This window comes from Camellia sinensis, chromosome 2 (assembly GCF_055761805.1).
Source record: "Camellia sinensis isolate YWXY chromosome 2, ASM5576180v1, whole genome shotgun sequence".
Lineage (NCBI taxonomy): Eukaryota > Viridiplantae > Streptophyta > Magnoliopsida > Ericales > Theaceae > Camellia > Camellia sinensis.
Window position 1 is genome coordinate 39,264,299 of NC_138962.1, and position 16,827 is coordinate 39,281,125.

A 16,827-nucleotide genomic window follows, 5' to 3' on the forward strand; every position below is an offset into this window, starting at 1 on the left:
AGACAAAGATTTATTCTAAAAAATGCCAAAACAAATTAGTATTATATCGGAAATCAATTTTTCATAATCATTAGCTTCAAAAATAAACAAATATTAACAGTAAATACCATAAACAGTTGGTCGATTCCTTCACTTGCCATCCTTCACTCTTCGAACCCAACCTATGATTCAATGTTAGTTCGTGCCCTTCGTTCAATGATGAACTTTGTTTTTTTATTTCGTTTAAGAAATTTGAAAACCTTAAAATTGATTTTGATCCCAACAAAACCCTAGTTCAACTGTCTATCACACCAACTTACTTTGTAAGCAAAGCCCTTTTACATTCCTTCCAAAAGATAGTTCAGAGGGACAGCTTATCACATTCCATCCAATTGTAGACGGAATGTGACGGTATGGGTTAGATTAATCAATTTTTTGAAAGTTCAATTATTAAATTGAAATTAACTAAAGTATGGGGTCGAATTAAAAAATGCGTGCCCGTTGGGGGAAATGAAATTTCCTCATTTTTGAGAGAGGAGTTGTGAAAATGTGTGAAGGAAAGTAATATATGTGTGTGGGGGGTTTAGCGAATGAAAGTAGAAACCTAGAGAGAGAGAGAGAAAGAGAGACAGAGGAGAGGGTTCATGGATTTGGTAGAAATGGGTTGAGTTTTGGTCAACGTGAAACTGTTTGTTAATTTTTTTTTTTGGAAAAAGACAGGGACCCCACTGGAGGGAGACCCCTAGAGGGAGCTGATTGGCCTATTTTTTTTTTTTTTTTCATCAATGACCAACCCCAACGTGTGTATAGGGGTGGTAGGGGTGCTTGGAGACTGGGGTTCTCCACCACGGTTGTTTTTTTTTTAATGGTCTGCATAATTGTTATGTTTTGTTAATGGTCTGTATAAACTTCCATATTGCAATTATTATAGCATGATGTTTTTGTTGTGAATTGGTTTTGAGCTTCTTTTTTTTTTTGAAAATTTTATTATTTGTTGAATTTAATTTTTTTTCATTTTTATACTCATATTTTTAATATGTATTTTAAAATATATATATGATATAATTATAATGGTATGATTCGACCGCTTTAATCCGACAGTTGAACCAGTGACCCGTTTACTTTTCCGGTTTGCTTACCGGTCCGATTTTCAAAACATTTCAATCCATGTTAAATTGAAAAAAACAGAAAAGAAAAGCTTATACAGATTTAAACCTTCAATACCATCAACTTGCCTACACTCCACCTAGAAAGTTGAAACCATATTTCTCTCAATTAATCAATAATTCACACGATCAAGCAAAAAGGGTTCTAGAACCCCACATGTTACCAAATTCAAAACAAAGGAAAACAAAAATTTTATAACGAGACTAAAACTAATAACTACTTGATCAAAATTATCATTCAGCCGCAGCATCTTCATTGTTGCTTCCTTCAGTTCTAATTTCTGGCAAAGTATCAAGATCCGCGCGGACATCCTTCTCTAAGGGGATGGAAGAATCAACGGGGTCATGGTGAACTACATCTGGATTCTCAGTTTTGGCAGAGTCCCGTCTTTCATCTTTTACATCTGTTCCATTACTGGTTTCTGACTTCTCATTCCGAGTTGCATCAGTGTGTTCCTCTGTAGTGCTAGTACCCTCTACTCCAACCGATGCATTAGATGTTGCAACCTTTTCTGATATAGATAATTCTGAAGTAGATGACGAATTTGAGAATTCTCCTTTGGCGGTTGATTCTAAATTTTCAGTATTACTGGAAATCATCAAATTTGAGTCGGATTGATTGTTTTTGGAAGCTGTTGCATTAGAATTATTTTCCTGTCCCAGAGCAATGGTTTGTAAGGCGGAGTCTTCTGAAGTTGTGCCCTCTACCGTGGCATTTTGAGCTTTACTTGCACTTGCTTTAGTCTCCGTTTCATTTTGCAGGGACAAATTGTTAGTTTCCAAACTCCCGTCTGTTGAGTTATTATTGCCTATTTCTGGTTGATTGTTAGCCTCTGTTGTCATTGTAGAATTCAAAAGCCAGCTGTCCTCCGATTTGGATGAACCAATCTTGTACCCCTTTTCTTCTTTCCCGGTTACATTTGGAGAAACAACATTTTCAACCATTTCACCTTTTGCATCCTCTATGCCTGTCCTGTTTTGAGCAACAGTGATTTCCTCCGCATTATTCACTTTATTTTCCTCCCCTAGACTATTCATTTCAGTTTTCTTGTTTGAGTTTTCCAAACTTCCTTCAGTCTCATGTGTCACCGCACTGGAAGCATCATCAGCCCTATAATGTTCCTCTCGCGCCTCATGAGCATTCCTATTACCTCCATCATGATTACGGTCCTCCAAAGAATTCTCATTCTCATTTTGAACACCTATACTTTCAGCTTCCTTCTCATCAGCTTTTTCTCTCTCCATCTCTTCATCGATAAAATCCATCTCATGCTCAACCCCTATCTCAGATTTCTGTTGATCACGTTCGGCTATCTGATCATCTCCACCTCCTCTCCCCTCATCTTCTTTCTCTTCAGACTTGTCTTCTTTTTTCTCTTCCTCTTCATTCTGCTTGTTCTCTTCTTCTTCTCCTCCTCCTCCTCCAGTTTCTTCTTCTTCTACTTCATCATTTTTCATAGTTGTTTCCTCCAATCCAGGAAGGATAGCTTTTCTTCCGATTTTCGAAATTTCACCATCAAAATGTTTTTCATGTGATAGCTTTGCATCGTTTTCATCAAATTCTTTCTTCTTGTCATGGGAGTGCTTGACTTGGTAAACCAACCAAAAGCAGACAGCAAGCAGGACACAAATTTGAAGAACACGCTTAACCTTGATGCCTTTGGACCTGTGGTTTCTACTAGGAGACTGCTTGAACATGATTGTATTCCATGAGTTATCCAATCTCCATCTTCTTCCAATTTTGGAACGAGTCACTTAACCTACCTAAAAAACCAATATGTAGCAAAACTGAACAAAAGTTAATAATAATAATAAACTCAAAGCAATCAAATCATCAAATATGAAATAATGCTGTTCATGGTTTTAAGTTTCGATAAAATTGGACCAGTCCATTCCACTTCTACTGCTACTAGAAATCAATAGGTACAAAGGAACTATACCTGATTTACATTAAAGGGGATAAACAATCATATCAAAAAATATGAAACTTGGTTTTAAGCAAGCATAAAATTAAATAAGATAATTTTGTGCAATGCTCTAATATTTACCAAAACTGAAATGAGGGGTCTTGTGTATGGTAGCCCAGCTTCTCAGGGCATGAGAGGGTTCTAATATTAGATCATTTGTTTGGCTAGTTGTTCTCTTTTGGGTGAATAAGGGGTTGTGTTGTTGAGTTGCTAAGGAAGTGCAACAGCCTATGAAGTACGAGTACGAGTACTGGTATGATATGGGTACGTCGATACGGTAAAATTAAAAAAAAAATAGAGTACGGGTACAGCTTGGTGCGCTTGTAAAAAAAATATTTATTTTTAATTTAGATTAATGCAAAAAATTAATTAAATGGTTTAATTTATGAAGGTCCAACCTACAATTAACATTTAATGTCAAAAGTAAAGGTATAAATCAAAATTAAATGTCAATATATTAAATAACTTACAAACCATAGTTTAATTTTAAAATCATGCTAAGCATAACACAAAAAATAAAAAAGAAGTCTAGTGAAAGGAGTTTTATCTCTGTAGTAAAAGAAAATATTGTTTCAATTGAGGTACGGTACGACTTGGGTATATATTAGGTACGTTTAGTTGGAATTTGAAAATTATGCTATATGTGAGAGGATTCTACTCTCTAGAATGAGCGCACCTTCAACTGTCAGCTTTGATCAACAAGAAAAATTTCAAGAAGAAGAAGACCATCTGATTCGTAGCACCAAGAAAATTAAAAGCAAAGATTCAATGGGGGGAAGCAGAGATGGACATCCCCACGGATGATCCATCCATACACACCCTCCCCGCCCCCTCTCAATCTTCAAGCCCTAAGTTGTTGTCTACACCAATTGAGGGGCCCAAGGTTAAATCATTCAAAGAAGCCCTCACAGCACCCAAAAGCAAAGATTTCTATTTTGATGAATTAAAGGATACTATCAACTCTGTGGACGAAGATAAGGATGGAGATACTGACATCCAAGATGGACTTCTCACCCAGAGGACCGATGGGATACCCACAATTGCTCTCCCCAGAAAGTTATTACAAGAAATCAGATGACCATGGGCAAATGCACTCATCATCTAATCAGTTGGGAAGAGTATAGGATATAGATTGCTGTGTGGTAGAGTCAAGACACTTTAGGGGCTACAAGATGATTTCGCCTCAATTGATCTAAGCAACAACTATTTCTTATTTAAATTCTCATCTCAGGAGGATTGTGTGATGGTCTATTCAGGTGGACCATGGGTTATCTGGACCATTAACTTACGGGTAAATGGGAGCCTGATTTTAAGGCATCGGAAGCCTTTGAAACCACCACAGCTGTTTGGGTCAAGTTTCCGGAGCTTCCGATTGAGTACTTTCAAGAAAAAGTCCTCTATACCATTGCCAGGCAACTAGGGAAACCTCTGAAGCTTGATCTCACCACAATCATGGCCATAAGAGGGCGCTTTGCAAGAGTTTGCATTGAAGTGGACCTGCGGAAACCTCTTTGTCCTAGATTTGTTTTAGGTAAGAAAAGTTACAATATTGAATATGAATCCATTCACTCCTTTTGTTTCATTGTGGTAGGGTGGATCACCGTAAGGAACTCTGCAGATTCAAGGCAGCAAACCCAACATCCCAGGTGGCACAGAGCTCTACCTCGCCGCCGGCAACCAACCCAATAGCCGTTACTGAGTCCACCCTAACGACTCCTACAGACGACAACAGTAACCTGCAACAACCAGGAGTAGAGGAAGGGGCTAAAGATTTTGGGCCATGGATGCTTGTACAGAAAAAGAACCGATGCCCCAATGCCCATAAGCAAGCCCAAACCTATGAAACCTGGCCAAACAGAAACAACTTTGCAAAACTGGGTAGCACAAGCCATCAGGAGGAGGAACATACCAGAGGGAAGAAAACCACTAGATCAGGCCACGAAAAAGAGGCCTCCCATTCCAGCCTAACCATTAAGCCCATCCCTCACACCCACAAGAGCCTCAGCCCCTCTACTGGCCCAGCAACCCCATCAAATATTTTGTCCCCTGAACTACACGCCAACTCACATGTCATCTCAAATCCATCAGCTACATCAAGCCAGGAGAAAGTCTCCAGTACCCCTGCAAAGCTACCTACTCCATCCAGCCCTAAGAACCCTACCGCTCTGCCATCAGATACGATTCCCTCAAAAATCTTGATGGAGGACCTACCTGTAAACATTATTAACCCCACACCTCCTACCCCCTCACCACTGACCACAATTCCTCTCTGGGTAATGGAACCTCAAGAATCAGAAAACTACCAGACCCAGGCATCACTCACGGTGACCGGGGAGATACCACTACCAAGGAGCTTAATACACAGGATGGAGGACAATACACTTGAGTCTGTTACTTGAACCAAGGACAGAAGCACTTCACCGCGTAGACACAATATGGTGGATTGAACAGCTAAGATTGAGAATCGAACCAGGATGGAGCACCATACCAGGGCCTCCAATCCACTCATTTCAGATGGCATCCATGAGATCAGTCACCCAAGATCACCGTAGGATCCGGAGTATACTCCCGAGATTAGCCTCTGAACCTCTCCCAAACTACCCATCCATGAATTCTATGAAGATTTTGATCTAGAATTGCCGTGGGGCAGGAAATAATACCTTCAAGCGCAACTTAAGGGAGCTCCTTAGAACCCACAAACCTGAAATTCTGGTCCTTATGGAAACAAAAGTAACTTTTAGTTCCCTTGGGAATTTTTTCAACAACTTGGGCTTCTTAGCTTCCACCGTGGTGGATCCAATAGGCAAAATGGGGGGAATTTGGCTACTATGGGATACGACTCATGTCAATGTCCGAACTTCCTCTGTTTCTAACCAGTATATCCATGCCACCATCCACAAGGAAGACTATGAAGAATGGGTATTATCTGCATTGTATGCTAGTCCCAACCCTGCAACAAGAGACATTCTTTGGGAGGAGCTGGAGAGGACAGCTAGCAACATGAACCAGCCCTTGTTAGTTGCTGGAGATTTCAACAATTTCATTGATCACAGTGAAAGGAGCTTTACACCCACCCACAACTTTACCAGAGCACAGAGGTTTAGAGAAAGAATAAACAACTGCAACCTCATTGACCTGGGAAGTGTAGGTCCTAGACTTACCTGGACTAACAATAGACAAAGTCTGGCCAACACTATGGAGCGCTTGGACAGAGCAATGAGCAATGCCCAATGGCAAACACTTTTTCCTGAAGGCACTGTAAGGACTCTCCCTTGCACATACTCAGACCACTCCCCTCTAGTGGTTTTCACACAAGGTATGCACTCCCTTCACCCTCCTAATAGACCGTTTAGATTTGAAGCTGTCTGGCTTAGCCATCCTAGCTTTACTGAAGTTGTTCAACATTCTCAACATTCTTGGCTTAACATGAATAATAACCTTATTGAAGCTATTAAAACCTTTACTCACAATGTTAAAACCTAGAATAAGGATGTTTTTGGTAATATTTTTAAAAGAAAAAGAACCTTTCTTGCTCGTATAGAAGATATCCAGAAGGCCCAAGCTACTATTTTTTCTCACAGTCTTCATATCTTAGAAAAGGACCTGGTCAAACAATTCAATACTACCCTTTTTCAAGAAAAGGTCCTCTGGTTTCAAAAGTCTAGATCCAAATGGCTTACTATGGGCGACCAAAACACCAGATTTTTCCATATATCTACCCTTAATAAAAGAAGGAAGCTTAAAATCAATGTCCTTAGGGATGATGAGGGAAACTGGATTGCTGACACCACTGAACTTAAAGCTCATATCATTAACCATTTTCGCAATCTGTTTAAGTATGAAGAGACCACCATTTTAGAGGATTGGAACAATATTGCTAGAACCAGATTCACTATTGAAGATAATGATAGGCTCTTAGCCCCTGTTTCTAACTCTGAGATTTGGAAGGCCATCAAAAATATCAAAGCTTTCAAAGCACCTGACAAAGATGGTATTCATGCTGTTTTCTGCCATCAACACTGGAACATTGTTGGCCCCCCTTTTTGTCAATTCATTAAGAATTGTTTTCATAACAAACAAGTCCCTAAGGATGTTAATGAGACCCACATTGTCCTCATACCCAAACTTGACAACCCTGAGACCATTAAACAATTCAGACCTATTAACCTTTGTAATGTCACTTATAAGGCCATTACCAAGATCATTGTTAACAGAATTAGACCCCTCCTACCTTACCTTATTAGTCCTAACCAGAGCAGTTTCATACCTGGCAAAACTACCACCAATAATATTATCATTACTCAAGAGATCTTTCACACTCTTAGATACAAGAAAGGCAAGTCTGGGGATATGGTTCTTAAAATTGATCTGGAAAAAGCCTATGATAGAATCTCTTGGGATTTCATTCATCACTCCCTAAAAGAATTTAAACTCAATGATGACTGGATCACCCTTATTATGAACTGTGTTTCTAATGTTAGCTCTAATATCATCTGGAATGGGGAGACCCTCCCTAGCATAACTATGGGAAGGGTACTCAGGCAAAGAGACCCCCTATCTCCCTATCTTTTTGTCCTTTGCATGGAGAACCTCTCTAATATGATTAAAATTCAAACTGAGAAAGGTAGGTGCAGGGCTTGAAGGCTGCCAAGGATAGCCCTCCTATCTCCCACCTTTTTTTTGCTGATGATCATATCTTGTTTGCGAAAGCCAACAATAGAAACTGTGATTGTATTATGGAAGTGCTCTCTGATTTTTGTGTTATGTCTGGCCAAAAAATCAATCTCCTAAAATCTAAAATGTTTGTCTCCCCTAACCTTTCTAGAAGAGAAGCCCTTCCTCTCAGCCATAAGTGTGGCATATCCTTGACTAATGACCTTGGCAAATACTTGGGCACTCCCATTCTCCACCATAGAGTTAATCAATCCCTCATAAAAGATATCATTGAGAAAATGTCCAAAAAACTCTCAGGATGGAAAGCCAAGAACCTATCCTTTGCTGGTAGAACTACTCTGGTTAAAGCTATAACCTCTGCTATCCCTAATCATCTGATGCAAACCTTGGAAATCCCTAGGAAAGTGTGTGACCAAATTGATAAATTGAATAGAAATTTCTTGTGGGGCAGTACTTAAGGTGCTAGAAAGGTTCATCTTGTTAACTGGCACCAAGTGTGTAAACATAAGAAACATGGTGGGCTTGGCATAAGGAAAGCCAGAGAGCAAATTCAGCTTTTATCTCTAAATTGGGCTGGAAGCTTACTAACAATGCTGAGGATCTTTGGTGCAAAGTCCTTAAGACCAAATATCTCAAGAATCATTCCATCTCCAACTGGCCCAGCAAAAGAAGAGCTTCTCACACCTGGAGGAGCATTATCAAAAACAGAGATGTACTTGATAAGAATATCAAGTGGAATGTGGGTACAGGGGAGGAAATCACTTTGTGGACTAACTAGTGGTGTGGGTCACAGCCCCTTTGCAACAAGTATCTAGGACCTCATGTTGATAATGGGGCTATGGTCAATTCTATCATTGATGATGAAGGTCAATGGGATATATCTACTATTTAGGAGGTCATTTCTCAGCGGGATAAGGAAAAGATTCTTAACATATACCGGCCTAGGTATGTAACTTTCAAAGATAGTCCCACCTGGAAGGGTTCTACCAATGGTAATTACTCAACTGCTGCAGCCTATCAAGCCATATCAGGGCATGAAGACAGTGGTCAAGACCAGCAGTGGCTATGGAAGATCAAGGCCCCTCAGAAAATTAAAAGCTTCCTGTGGCTACTTATTAAAGATGGATTACTAACCAACCACATGAGGCTCCTCAGAAACCTTTCTTCAACTAATACATGTCCCAGATGCCAGATCAGTAGAGAAGATGTCCCTCACTTACTCAGGAGTTGTCCTAAAGTTCAGGCAATATGGTTAATTTTCAGGGGCTGCAACGCTAACCTTAGAAGCAAAGGACATTACAATGGTATACAATGGCCCACTCTCTTCCTGACAGCACTTTGGAGCATTTGGAAGGAGAGAAACAAAGAAGTTTTTGCTAACCACATCCAACCACCTTCAGTCAGTGTCAATCTCATTTTACAGCAAGCAGAGGCAACCCAACAAGCCTTCCAGAATGTCCTTAATCCAAATTATACTAATCCCACTCCAACTTTCTGGTCTTGTCCCATTGCAGGTAGACTCAAACTTAACACTGATGGTTGCTGCAGAGGTGACCCAGGACAATCTAGCTATGGAGGGCTACTAAGGGATGAAGCGGGCTCATGGGTGTGAGGCTACCAGGGCTACCTAGGACACTGCACCAGCTTGGAGGCAGAAATTTGGGGCATCTATAGAGGTTTGACTATCATCATGCAAAAAGGGATGTCCAACATCACCATTGAAACTGACTCCCAAACTGCCATGGATCTGATCAGAGATGGTGCTGCAAGCTTATCACCCTTTCGAGCCATTGTAGAGGATGCAAACTTCCTTCTCAGTAGATGCCAGTGCTCCATTCAACATGTACCCCGAGAAGGCAACCAAGGTGCTGATGCCTTGGCAAATCTCAGAGCCAATCAACAGGAACATCTGATATACTTGGAGGATCCACCTAGCTCCATACTTTCTCTTCTTATTATTGATATGGTGCATGCTTCTGTAAACTCTAGAAGGGATTGAAATATCCCAGGACTGTTTTGTTTGCACCTTTGGTTGTTTTTTATTCCTATGAATCAAAAAATATATATATACATTAGGTACGCTTGGGTACTCCAAAAATTAAGAAGAAAAAATTTGAGTGCGTGTTTCATATGCATAAGCACCATACGAGGTACCATAAGCCGGTAAGTATCCGGTACGGGTACGACATGTTTTTTTGAAGTACCCATGCTTCATAGGCAACAACCAAACCCTGCTTTTGGAAATTGATTCCCAGCAAGCTCGGGGCGGCATGCAGTCAAAGAACAAAGTTTTTAAAGTGCATATAATTCCACTGTTCAATATTCTGAGAATTCAATCTCCCTTATCCTAAGTACACCATGGCCCAATATGACCGGTTTAATAAATTTAGAAAATAAAACTAAAAACTAAAAACTAAAAGAAGAATAAGCATGACATCTCTGAGCAGAAGCAAACTCTAAAACTGATTAGGAAAAAAAAGTGCGAAAAAGTAAATATTTATGTGTTCTAATAATATTACATGAAAAGTTAAAAAACAAAACCAATCAAGAAGACATTTGAAGCTGCATTATGCCTTCGACAAATTACAAATTGAAGTGTGAGACAGAGAGAGCATTAATGTATAAGACATCAAATCATAACAGAGAAATTTTGGAAAGCCTTTTACTTTCACTAAAACTCCTTCTCAATCATAATCAACAAAAGCAACATATAAATTTGGACTATTACACTAATGAATCCCAATGTATGTCTGTGCTGTGGCATTTTGGTCTCCTGTGTTCTAATTGTATCAATTTAATTCCCGAAATATGAAATGTGTATTTATGTGATCCCTACATCTGACGCTGTTCCAAATCACTGACGAAACCAAGGGTAATTTTGGAAGAAACAAATGCAGTTAGTTCAACATAAGTCTGAGATTGAGAACCCCTGCCCAAAGGCCAAAAATCAGCATTTTCTGAGAAACCTACCCAAAGACTGCTTTGGGAAATTGATTTCCAGGAAGCTCGAGGATGCGTGGAGTCAAAGAAGAAAGGTTCTAAAAATTGAAAAAATATTTACAGTTCGTTTTTGCTATAAAATAATTCCAAAGTTCAATATGCTTAAATTTCACTCTCCCTTCGCATAAACCCAACATGGACCAATATGATTGGTTCAATAAAATTATAAACTAAAAGTCTAAAACTAAAAACTAAAGAATAATAAGCACAAAATTCTTACTAGGAAACAGAGAGAAACATCAACAAAAAAAAAATAAATAGAGGAATAAAGAGATGTAGAAATTGAAGCAATTTACAAAATGAAAGCGACTAAATAGGAACAAGAGGCAAGTTGTAAGCTGAAGCAAAACCAAGAGACTGATTAGAAAAGAAGCAGCCAAGAACGAAATATTTAAGTGTTTTAATAAAATGTTACACAAATATTATATAAAGAGAGAGTTGAGATAACAGAATAAGAGATCAAATCAAACCAGAGCAACATACAAATTTCTGAAAACCTTTTACTTCACACCAAATCTTGTTCTCAATCATAATCAACAAAGCAGATCACAACACAAATCATAAAGAACCCCCAAAACAAAAGAAAACCCAGCACAAACAGTGAAGAAAACAGAAGGTAAAGTGATAAATGAATGGGTGCCCAAAATTGTAAAACCCTAGAACCCTAGTAAGAAATACTATTACCCAATTACAGAGTACAATCCAACCCCACAAAACTTGAATAAAAATCAAACCTTTTGAAATAACAGCTCAAAACCCATCTCCAAAAACAATAGATTAACATCAACAAATCAAGTGAAAGAAACATATAGATCATCATTCCACTTTTAATCTTATCCCACACCGTATCAAAGGAAAAAAAAAAAAAACCATTTACAGAAGAAGAATAGAAGTGAAAAACAGTACAAAGAGAGAGAAAGAATTTAAGAAAGGACATACCCAGATAAGAAAATGTAGTCGTGTAGTTTTTGGCTTCACCTTCGGGTATGTATAGAGTTTTCTTCGGACTTCAATTATCGGTAGGAGTGGAATGTGGTGCTCTCTCCCACTGTCTTCTCTCTCTCTCTCTCTCTCTGTGTGTTTTGGATACTTGGTTTGGATCCAGAAACAGGGCACTTGTGATCGCGATAGAGAGAGAGAGTGTATAATGAACTTTTTATTTGGGGCATCAATAAAATGGGGCGGGTTGTTTAGGTGTGACCCACTCAATTTTAGGTGTCCAATGGCAAACTTTATTTTTTTGATTTTTTTAACTTTTTAATTTGAGATTTTTTTGTTCATTTGATTTTTTTATTTGGCTTGTTTGATTTTTTTTTGCATTGAAATGACAAAATTGCTCTTCACTTGAAATGATGTTTTTTTACTTTTTGCTTATATATGGGTCAATTTGATAATTTTTCATCAAAAGTTAAGTGTTTGTCATTTTGTGATTTTTTTTTTTTGTCTTTTAGTGCTTATTTAGCCCTAACTCAAAAACCAAACCAAGGCTTAATCCATTAATTAGGGATGCTCGCGGTTCAGTTGCGAACAGATAACTTTCAATCTGTCATTTATCCGTCAAATTGACAGATTGAAAAAAATCAATCCGCATCCATCTGTTGGATTGACAAATGCGGATTGAGCGAATTGGGGAATTGACGGATGGATACGAATCGGTTTAGCGGTTTAAACTTTTACAAATTTTGAACATAATACAACAACTTTTCAATATTTTTTTTAGATAATAATCCAACTCAACATAACTAAAAGATTATCAAATAAATTGTCAAATACCAATAATAAATACATATAAAAAAATCATACATTATCAAAACTATTTCATTATTTTTTTATTCAAAAACTATTTAATTTGATTCTTTTTTTTAAATATAAAATTAAGCCTTATATTTTCCACACAAAAATACAAATATCAACAATTGCCATTTGATAAAAAGATTTTTAAATTGAAAACACAACAAAATATCCAAACTATTTTTCAATTGAAAATACAAACAGAATATCAAAACAAATTGAAAACACAAAGTCTTACAAATTACTAGGGTGCTCGCAGTTTGACAGTTCGGTTACAGCCAAAGTAACCTCAAATCCGCCATCTGTTCAAAACTAGACGGATTGAAAAAAATCAATCTGCAATCGTCTATTCGTTATCACGCATCCGTTCAAAATGCAGTGGATCGGTTCAGTTTGGTATTTGAATGGATCGAAATATCCGCTATTGAACCCTCCCATTTATCAATTAATTTTGGGCATTCTGTGTGATTATTCTCAATTTTATATGATATTTTATAATTATTTAATAATTTTTGTTTTGACTGACAAATATGAGGGAGTTCGGAATCAAGTTAGAGCATCCCAGCAATCCCTCCAAACCCACCCCTTACCTATTTTAAGGAGTTGAAATCGTTTTATACATCTCCAGCAGAACCCCTAAACAATTCATTAAACTAAAATTTGCTGCAGGGAGTCAATGTAACCCCCTTATATCTGAGTGAATTAACCAAAACTTGCTTCGCCGGTCGTCCACCCGGACGTCCGCGCGGTCGACCACCCGGACGTCCGCACGGTCGACCACCCCCTTCACTGCTCACCTTTATTCTGTCTATCCTCAACTAAACCAAATAATTGAAGCATATACTGTATAGATATACACAAACAGTGATAGATGGAGAGAGAGAACTTGAGTATATATATCAATTTTTCAAAGGACCTGGGTATATATATTTCAATTTGTCAAAAAACCTGTGAAAGAAAATCTGGGTGAACACTATCCTAGTTCAGAAAATCCAAGAAGAAGATGAAAAAGTAAAAGAATAGGAAAAGAATATTTTAATAATATTTTAGGAAAAAAATAAAGAATTTGTTGAGAAAAATAAATAAAAAAGTGATTCTTAAAATAAGAAATGAATTTTTTAATAATATTTTAGAGTAAAATTTAAGTAGGTTGCTGGGATGCTCTCCGTAGGGTTGAACTACCGTAACCCGATTTTCTCTAGCCCCATTCGGGTTGACAATTCTATGACCCGTATTCTCTCCCCCTCTCTCCCTCCCTTCACAGGATTAATGAAGGCTGCAGTTAATGCCCAACCTGGCTACGTGACTACTACTCTACTCAACCTCATAGTCGCTTATAAGCAAATTTATTGATTTTTGAATTTATGTAAATTATATTGATCTTGTTTGATATATTTTTTTTAAAGTTAAAATTTGATAATTAAAAAGTAGATATTAAAAATATTCCTTTTCAATTTTTAAATAATTAACTTATTTAAATTATTTTTATTTGATAAATTATAAGCAGAAATTGTACTAAACAATCTAGTACAAACTCTTAAATTAAAATAAGTTATAATTACCTCTTAAAATCTATACCAAATAGCCCAATTATCCCTCTATTTTTTATATGTCTTTTTATAATATGTAAAAAATAAAACTTATTTAGCACTTTTCAAAATAACCCTTAATTAACTGCCACTATATTCACAAAAAATTTAAAATTAAAGACATTTTATTGAAATTGTTGTGGACAAAGTTGAATTGGGTGAGGTTTAGATGGATATTGGATTCAGGGTCTTAGGACTCGTTTAGGAATATTCTACTATAATAATTTTTTTAATTAAAATATGAGACAAAAAAAGTTAATATGTTTGGAATGACATTTTAATTTTTTTAAAAAAGATGTGCAAAAGTAAAGAGAGAAAAAAAACTTTAACTTTTTAATATAGATTATTGGCTTTTTAATTTTTTTAATAACTTTTTAACTTTTAACTTAAAATATTAAGTTATCAAACGAGACTTTAGTTTGAAAATTTTAATAGATTTTAAAATTTGTTTAAAGTTAATTCCTTAAACTTTTGAATTGATCTTAAACGAATTTTTATCGAATCATTTGTTATTTTTACATAATTTCAAATTTATCAAATCAAACCAAAGGAATAATTGACTATACAAACCAAATTGAAGTCAAGTTTAAACTATTTAACTCGTTTCCCGTCCCTAATTGGACACACTAGTTTTTCAATAAGTGATTGGGACTGCTTTTGCTTACAATTTATGTGGTCAAAATAGTTATGTTAATTATCCACTTTCAACCAGAATTTACAAATAATTGTACGTTGAACTGAACAGGCCAAGTGTTAAAAAATACTGTATTATTGATTGATTACAAGATTGTTGTGTGTTGTATTACAAATCAGAGTGGCATTATATAGGAGAGGGTTTGGGTAGTAGGTGAGGAGTAGGTGAGGGTAAATTGGTGGTAGGTGGAGTGTAGTAGGTGAGTGTGAATGGTAAATTCTAACAGCCCCCCGCAAACTCAAGGAGGATAGAAACTAACCAACTTGAGTTTGAAGAGAGGAACAAAACAAGAAAATACATAAAAATAAAAAAATAAAAAAAGATAGGAGACACTGTATGGTCGTGTCAGACCGTTGGTGAAGACACTGAAAGATGGTGCCATAACGTGGTAGAGGACACTGGATGGTGGTGTCATAACATTGTAGAGGACACTGATGGTGGTGCCATAATGGTGTAGAGGACACTGAAGGGGGTGTCATAACGGGGTAGAGGACACTGTATGGGGGTGTCATAACGGTGTAGAGGACACTGGATGCTAACCGGAATCAATGTCGGGACAGTTTATAGGGTCATGTCGGACCGTTGTAGAAGGCTAACCGGAATCAAATGTCGGGACAGTTTATGGGGTCATGTCGGACCGTTGGTGAAAGTTGCACTCGCAAAAGGTGTGTCCAATTTTATCAAAAGGCGTGCCATCAAAAGGCGTGCCCACTTTATCAAAAGGTGTGCTGGAGTCATCATGGCGAGGCACGTGGGTGCCTTGGTTGGCGCGCCCGTTTGTCGGCTTGTGGCAAGAGGCGCGCGATGCGCGCGGCTGACTCGGTTATTTAACCAAGTAGGAGCCTGAGGCCGAGGCAGAGGCAAAAAAAACTGCGAAAATCTCTGAAAAATTCTGCCGTGTCTGAGAGAGATTTCTGAGAGAGATTCTGTAACACTTTGTTGTCTGAGAGAATGGCTTCATCGTCGTCCCGCGGGCTGCTCACCCTCTTTCCCGACCTCAACGAGTCAACGAGAGAGAGAACTGGTGCGGTGGCACTGGAAACTCAACCAAGCGCCCCGGAGTTTACTCCGTTGAACTTTCCGATGCGGTCTGTGGAGCAAAGAATGGCAGTGCTGTCAGATGTGGAGGCCAATCAGTATACTCTGAAGGCATGTGTGGAAAGCATGACGGCGGTCACAAATTTGTCGAACCGGCTGCAGAGTAGAACAAATGAGGTGCAGCATGTAAACTCCCAGCTGGCTCTGCTCCAACGCATGTATAAGGATGCGCGAGCAGAGATAAGCGTGCTAAGGGCAGAAAATAAGGAGCTGAAGCGGAAGGCCACCGTGATGTTCCGATTTGGAGGTCCTCCATATGCTGCAGTGGAGGAGTATGGGGGAGTGAACTTGCTCGGCGGTGTGGAAAACACGGAGGCAGCACCGTCAAGGACTGTCCAAGACGGAGGCAAGAAGAAGAGACCTGCAGCAGAGTAGAGAAGAAAAATCCCACTGTAAGTGTGGGTGTTTTGTTTTGGTTTTTGTGTGTGTGTGTGTGTTTTTTTTTTTTTTTTTTTTTTTTTTTTTTTTTTTTTGTTTTTTTGTCGTTGTTTTTAATGATAATGGTGTGGGGTTGGAGTAAGGTATTATAATAAAAAGAAAGATAGATATATATATACATATGGGGCAATGTTGAGGAAAGTGGGGGTGTGATGACTGTTCGTGAGTGGAGAGAAAATAATAAAAAAAAATAAAAGAAAGAAAAGGAAAGTGGGGTGGGGTGACTAAGTGGTCGGCAGACGAGAATATTTGATAAAGATGACGAAAAAAAAAGAAAAGAAAAAGGAAAGTGGGTGCCCATGTGGGTTGAGCTGCAAAAAGATGCCTTCCTCTACCGAAGTTCGGTTGGACACTCCGGCTTTCTGATGCTCTCCAAGAATGAAGCATTTTCAGGATCATCCTTCACCGCCAGTGAAGTACTCCTGAGGCTC

The 16,827-nt window shown here is 38.1% G+C and overlaps 2 protein-coding genes across 5 annotated transcripts; one reads left to right on the forward strand and one right to left on the reverse strand.

Moving 5' to 3' along the window:
* Positions 1 to 1,226: 1,226 nt before the first annotated feature.
* Positions 1,227 to 11,969, reverse strand: LOC114302269 (uncharacterized). Of its 4 annotated transcripts, none has more exons than XM_028247266.2 (2): positions 11,726 to 11,969; positions 1,227 to 2,909 (listed from the first exon to the last, which is right to left on the reverse strand). In XM_028247266.2, exon 2 carries the CDS (start codon positions 2,841 to 2,843, stop codon positions 1,380 to 1,382), a length of 1,464 nt encoding a protein of 487 aa, XP_028103067.2. In that variant the 5' UTR covers positions 2,844 to 2,909; positions 11,726 to 11,969; the 3' UTR covers positions 1,227 to 1,379. The 4 variants fall into 4 exon arrangements, 3 of the variants coding, with proteins under 3 accessions (XP_028103067.2, XP_028103073.2, XP_028103081.2); XM_028247272.2 differs by having other exon boundaries at positions 1,227 to 2,933; positions 11,726 to 11,935; XM_028247280.2 differs by lacking the exon at positions 11,726 to 11,969 and adding an exon at positions 3,789 to 7,117.
* LOC145813127 (uncharacterized) lies at positions 5,921 to 6,595 on the forward strand. The gene has a single exon (XM_082908399.1). The coding sequence runs from the start codon at positions 5,921 to 5,923 to the stop codon at positions 6,593 to 6,595; it is 675 nt and encodes a 224-aa protein (XP_082764525.1).
* Positions 11,970 to 16,827: the final 4,858 nt, after the last annotated feature.